The 6385-nt window shown below is 38.7% G+C and overlaps 1 protein-coding gene across 1 annotated transcript; it reads right to left on the reverse strand.

Moving 5' to 3' along the window:
* Positions 1–923: 923 nt before the first annotated feature.
* LOC148106125 (uncharacterized) lies at positions 924–1849 on the reverse strand. The gene is made up of 4 exons (XM_087852830.1): positions 1727–1849; positions 1548–1598; positions 1328–1456; positions 924–1217 (listed from the first exon to the last, which is right to left on the reverse strand). The coding sequence occupies exons 1-4, from the start codon at positions 1847–1849 to the stop codon at positions 1086–1088; spliced, it is 435 nt and encodes a 144-aa protein (XP_087708956.1). The 3' UTR covers positions 924–1085.
* Between the last annotated feature and the right edge of the window lie 4536 nt (positions 1850–6385).

Genomic DNA, 6385 nt, shown 5'->3' on the forward strand with positions numbered 1-6385 from the left:
TTGAGACCCTCATCCAATCTGCACAGAAAAACAAACCTGATCCCAGAGGAGGTCCACATAATTGTCTGGGGTCCAGCAGACCATTCGTTTTTTTGCAGTGGCACTTATGGCCTAATCTAGAGACTTCTGGGAGTACATCGGTGAGTGCACCATGTGCACCCAGAATAAGACTGCCCACAATCCATCTGCAGCACTCCTAAAACTTTTACCTGCTCCTAGGCGGCCATGGTCCCACATCTCTTTGGATTTCGTTACCAGACTTCTTGACAGGTAACACTGTCATTCTAACAATGACCTTACACTTCAATGACTAATATCATGGCAATGAGTATGCTGTGTGATATGCACTCCAAACTGGACTTTCATCGTGATGCATTAACAACCAGGTTTTAGGTAGTCTATGGCCGATCTTTAGTTTAAGTGTTATCATTAAAAAGTACAATGTCAAGTTAAAACCAAACCAGTTTTATGATGTCAAACTAGACACTGCAGCATACATGTCAGTGTTCACCCACAGTATTATTTCTCTCAATAATTCCTTTTCTAAAAGAAGAGACGGCCACTGCAAAGTTTTCAGAAATTTTCTATTCGTAAACACTCAGCTGGAGGCAGTAAATCTCAGAAAGACAACTCTTTGTTTCTAAATTCTTTATTCCACAAAATTTTCACTATTAGTTCAAGGAAAACCACAGACCTCGGTGCTTAAAAAAAAGACAAGAAAAGGCAAAACAGCAAACAGTGTTACATAGTCACCTGCTACCATGTTTTAAATAAAGGCTTTTAAACAAACTAATTAGTTGAATAAATAAATAAATAAATAAATAGACAATAAAGTATAGACAAGTTAATTTACTGAAGACAGCAGCGCAGTCCTTTCTCTATACTATTTTCACATGGTGAATATTACAACAGTATCACTGGGAGGTAAGGTCTTCAGTTGCATACAAAACAGTAAATTGTAAATAAATAGATATAAATATGATGAAATAAATACATAAATATATGGAAGCGCTTTTTTTTAATATTCAGAATTTGAAATTTGGAAAGTTAATACGTCAAGGGTTAGGAAGGGAAACTTCCTGGACTCAAGCTACCGTCACTTGAGGTGCTGTTGTTGTGCTTTCCAAGATTCTAGTGTTCAGTTTCATGAAGAAGATTTTGTAGAGACGAAAGGTTTGATTGGACATGTTTGCAGATTTCAAACAGCAACTGGGATTCTGGAAAAGGAAAAAAGAAGCTATTACATTGCATGTCATCTGGATGGAGATGTTGACATAAACAAGCAGATCTAAACAGATCTTGTTAAGAGTTGTTCTGGTTGTCTTACATTGTGACGATGTGGCAGATTATTCAAGTTTCTCAGAAGTTCTTGTATATAGTGTTTGTTCTCTTCTTGCACAATCACGTTGCTGAGAAGTTTCTCCAGTTCTTTAATGACCACACCTGAACAATTGTGCTGCAATGGTAAAATGATAAGGCATAGTTCATTTATCATAACAAACGTAATGCATCTATCATCTGAGGAGGTGATAATGTGCCTAACTTACAGGCATTTTTGATGAACATCCTGCAGGGACTTTAATGGCCACACTACCATTCTGAAGAAACAGAAAAATAAATCAGTTAATTGCATTATGAACTGAATATTATAACATTGTAATAAACATCATTGAAGCCACAGTACACTTTGTAACATAGAGTTGCGATAAACATTTCGAGTACTTACATATGTGAAGTTGACTTTGCTGAGACTTTTGAGTCCATGTATGATCTCAGTAATCAAGTTAGTGTCTGACTTAACACTGACACAGAAATGCAACAAGGCGAGAACAAGGACGCACTTCATCATACTGCAGCGGCTTCTCTCTCTCTTCCTCAGTAGCGTCGTTCAGCTGTAACACTGATGTGATCAGCACCTCTGCCCATGCATTTTATAGGAGGAAAGCGGAAGAAACCCCATACACACCTACGTAAAAATACTTTTCTTTTTTTTCATAGAGACGCGACCGTTTAAAAAAAGATTACTGTATGTTTTTTTTCTTTTTCAAAATAGCGCCCCAAAGTTTCACTCCTGTCTCAGTATTGCAGACAGATTGTTATCTTTCAACTTTTGTAAACAATAAATTCATGAAGTAAATACATTTACTTTATGAATTTATTCGCATTTGGTTTAGCGAGTAAAAAGCTACAACTTGTGTAATACAAAATGAGCATAGCTGTCTTCACAGGCTTGGTGCAGTGTATTGCATGTAGTCTGGAGGTGATGCAATTTATCTATAAATAACCAGTATAAAGAACCAGCTTTATCATCATTTCTTTCACAGCCCTCATATGCAGAAAGCTGACATCATAGTGAGAAATCAAATGTATGAGTTGTTTCTCTCTCTCTCTCTCTCTCTCTCTCTCTCTCTCTCTCTCTCTCTCTCTCTCTATATATATATATATATATATATATATATATATAAAGAGAGAGAGAGACTGAGAGAGTTATATACAGATATAGCAGGTTTCATTAAGTAAGAGGAAGTACATGCTTGAAGAGTCAGAGAAACTAATATGGGCACCCTTCCTTTTTTTTCTCTCTTTAGCTCCTGTCATCACAGTTTTAACACACACACACACACACACACACACACACACACACACACACACACACACACACACACACACACACACACACACACACACACACACACAAATAATACATATGTATATATTTATGTCAGACTATTGCTCAGCACTTTTCGGTGACCTCACAGTTTCTGTGTCGCTTAGATGTGTCACTAGAACATGTGTGACTAGGAATTTCTTAAACGGGAACTTTCTTAAAATGTTAATGTTAAAGAGGGGCCGTGATGTGTGGGGGTGTTACCTCTTACCACTGACGTGGTTGTCGATAAGGTTAACGCTTTTCACAGGGAAACTCCTCTGAATTATTTAGGGTTTCGCTGGTTTTTGCACATTACACACAGTATTTGAAGATTCGAAGGTGAGGTTTGAGATAGTAATACACCTACTGAAGGTGCAGGAGCTACTGAATACTACAAAAATAACAATAAAAAACAATATACAGGTCATGTATTATGGTTTACCTGGCTACTCTGGTTTGACTAGCTTGAAATTAGTTAATTGCTAGGATCAAGATTTCAACCAACTAATAACAACATTTAAACAACTTTGTGACCATGGTGACTGAATTAAATAAGTTAAATTCGATTTTATTCATATAGAGACAAATCACAACAAAAATTGCCACTAGGTGCTTTGTATTTTAAGGCAAAGACTCTACAATAATACAAAGAAAACAGAGAAAACCCCCAAAATCAAATGAACCCCTATGAGCAAGTTCGTTGGTGACAGTGGGAAGGAAAAACTCTGGTTTAACAGGAAGAACGACATTTATGGAGAGGCGGGCAACTCAGTTGCCTGAGGGGAGGAAGACGGGACAAAGACATGCTGCAAAAGAGAGTCAGAGGTTAATAAGAACTAGTGATTAAATGTAGAGTGGTGTATGAACACATATGAGTGAAAGAAGTTGAGTGAATAAGAAAGACTCAGTGCATCATGGAAAGCCCCCAGTAGCCTGGTTGACTGTGTTATAACTAAGGGTCAGCTTATCCAACCCCAACTATATGCCTTGTCAGAAAGGAAAGTTTTGTCATGTCACTAATGTCACCCTATTAGTGAGGTATTAGCAAGTGCTTAATTCATCATGCATGTGTCATTGTTTCTCCTTAGTATGACATTTACAAACACAGATATGTTTATCCATCTGTTACTGTTACAACATGTACAGCTATCACTGCCAGTAATAGTCATAGTCATATTCATATATCTGTATTTATAAAATGGCATACTAAGGAGGAATAATGCTAGTATTTTTATTAATCTTTAGACATGAAAAAAAGATTTTTTGAACTTAATTTTCTTTTTTAAAAACATGTACTTTTCAAAGAGTTTTTTACATGTCCACTTAGGTGGACAACTGATGCGTATGAACTGACACATCAGTGTCCAATGTAGTGGTTTATGTGCAAGTATACCATCAACCCTGACACAAATACAAAGAAACAGCCTCTGAATAGCTGTCCACTGTAGTGACCACTGTGCATGAAAGGGTTAAGCACCTGCCAGTACCTTGCTAATAAGTTCACAGAGACACTGGAATCAGTGCTCGCCAGCAACTCTACTTTCTGAGGAGGCTGAGGAACTTTGGCATGAATGCCAACATCACCTCAAATTTCTACAGGTGTGTGATCAAGAGTTTGCTGACGAGCTGTATTACAGTTTTTATGGAAGCTGCTCTGCCAGCAGCCGTAAATCACTACAGAGGGTGGTGAAAGCAGCAGAGCACATCACTGGCATGAGGCTTCCTGCCATTCAGGACATCTATCTTCAACAGTGCCTCCGTAAAGCACACAGCATCATCAAGGACCACAGCCACCCAGCACATCGGTTGTTCTCCTTGTTAACATCTTAACTTAAAAGCAGTTTTTACCACCAAGCCATTGGACACCTCAACCACAACCCTTAAACACACACACCATAGGATGCACACAGAAGCAGTCCTACAGTTTCACAGGTACATACTACACTCTGCATTGGTCACCCCATTTTTATTAGTGTTTAAATAAAAATAAAAACCCTTACTGTGTGCAATACTGTACTAACTGCCACTCTAAAATCGTGTACTCCAAACCATCAACGTGTCTTTTAGACCCCATTCCTACAAAACTGCTCAAAGAAGTCCTGTCATTAATTAATGCTTCAGTCTTAAATATGATTAACCTTTCTCTAATAATTGGCTATGTACAACAGGGCTTCAAGCTGGCAGTAGTCAAACCTTTACTTAAAAAGCCATCTCTAGACCCAGCTGTCTTAGCTAATTATAGGCCAATCTCCAACCTTCCTTTCATATCAAAAATCCTTGAAAGTGTAGTTGTCAAACAGCTAACAGATCATCTGCAGAGGAATGGTTTATTTGAAGAGTTTCAGTCAGGTTTCAGAGCTCATCACAGCACAGAAACAGCTTTAGTGAAGGTTACAAATGATCTTCTTATGGCCTCTGACAGTGGACTCGTCTCTGTGCTTGTCCTGCTAGACCTCAGTGCAGCGTTCGATACTGTTGACCATAATATCCTATTAGAGCAATTAGAACATGCTGTAGGTATTACAGGTACTGCGCTGCAGTGGTTTGTGTCATATCTATCTAATAGACTCCAATTTGTTCATGTAAATGGAGAGTCCTCTTCACACACTAAGGTTAATTATGGAGTTCCACAGGGTTCAGTGCTAGGACCAATTCTGTTTACATTATACATGCTTCCCTTAGGCAGTATCATTAGAAGACATAGTATACATTTTCACTGCTATGCTGATGACACCCAACTCTATCCATGAAGCCAGATAACACACACCAATTAGTTAAACTGCAGGAATGTCTTAAAGACATAAAGAGCTGGATGGCCGCTAACTTTCTGCTTCTTAATTCAGATCAAACTGAGGTTATTGTACTCGGCCCTGAAAATCTTAGAAATAGGGTATCTAACCAGATTCTTACTCTGGATGGCATTACCTTGGCCTCCAGTAACACTCTGAGGAACCTTGGAGTCATTTTTGACCAAGACATGTCCTTCAATGCACATATTAAACAAATGTGTAAGACTGCTTTCTTCCATTTGCGCAACATCTCTAAAATTAGAAATGTCCTGTCTCAGAGTGACGCTAAAAAATTAGTTCATGCATTTATTACTTCCAGGCTGGACGACTGCAATTCATTATTATCAGGATGTCCTAAAAACTCCCTGAAAAGCCTTCAGTTAATCCAAAATGCTGCAGAGTACTGACAGGGACTAGAAAGAGAGAGCAGATTTCTCCTGTTTTGGCTTCCCTTCATTGGCTTCCTGTTAAATCCAGAATTGAATTCAAAATCCTGCTCCTCACATACAAGGTCTTAAATAATCCGGCCCCATCTTATCTTAATAACCTTGTAGTACCATATCACCCTATTAGAGCACTTCGCTCTCGCACTGCAGGCTTACTTGTTGTTCCTAGAGTATTTAAAAAGTAGAATGGGAGGCAGAGCCTCCTTTTTGCTAAAGCATATAGTTAGGGCTGGACCAGGTGACCCTGAATCCTCCCTTAGTTGTGCTGCAATAGACGTTGGCTGCCGGGGATTCCCATGATGCATTGAGTTTTTCCTTTGCAGTCACCTTTCTCACTTACTATGTGTTAATAGACATCTCTGTATTGAATCATACCTGTTATTAATATTTGTCTCTCTTCCACAGCATGTCTTTTATCCTGTCTTCTTTCTCTCAATCCACTGGTCACGGCAGATGGCCCCGCCCCTCCATGAGCCTAGTTCTGCCGGAGGTTTCTTCCT

This window comes from Neolamprologus brichardi, chromosome 2 (assembly GCF_056152115.1).
Source record: "Neolamprologus brichardi isolate AB-2024 chromosome 2, ASM5615211v1, whole genome shotgun sequence".
In the NCBI taxonomy this organism is placed as follows: domain Eukaryota; kingdom Metazoa; phylum Chordata; class Actinopteri; order Cichliformes; family Cichlidae; genus Neolamprologus; species Neolamprologus brichardi.

Excerpts from the sequence above, each read along its gene's own strand:
- LOC148106125 (XM_087852830.1), bottom strand. The coding sequence starts at position 1,849 with ATGATGAAGTGCGTCCTTGTTCTCGCCTTGTTGCATTTCTGTGTCAGT. Across the intron at positions 1,457-1,547 it reads GATGTTCATCAAAAATGCCT|CACAATTGTTCAGGTGTGGT; the intron begins GTAAGTTAGGCA and ends TTACCATTGCAG. Across the intron at positions 1,218-1,327 it reads ATCTGCCACATCGTCACAAT|AATCCCAGTTGCTGTTTGAA; the intron begins GTAAGACAACCA and ends TTCCTTTTCCAG.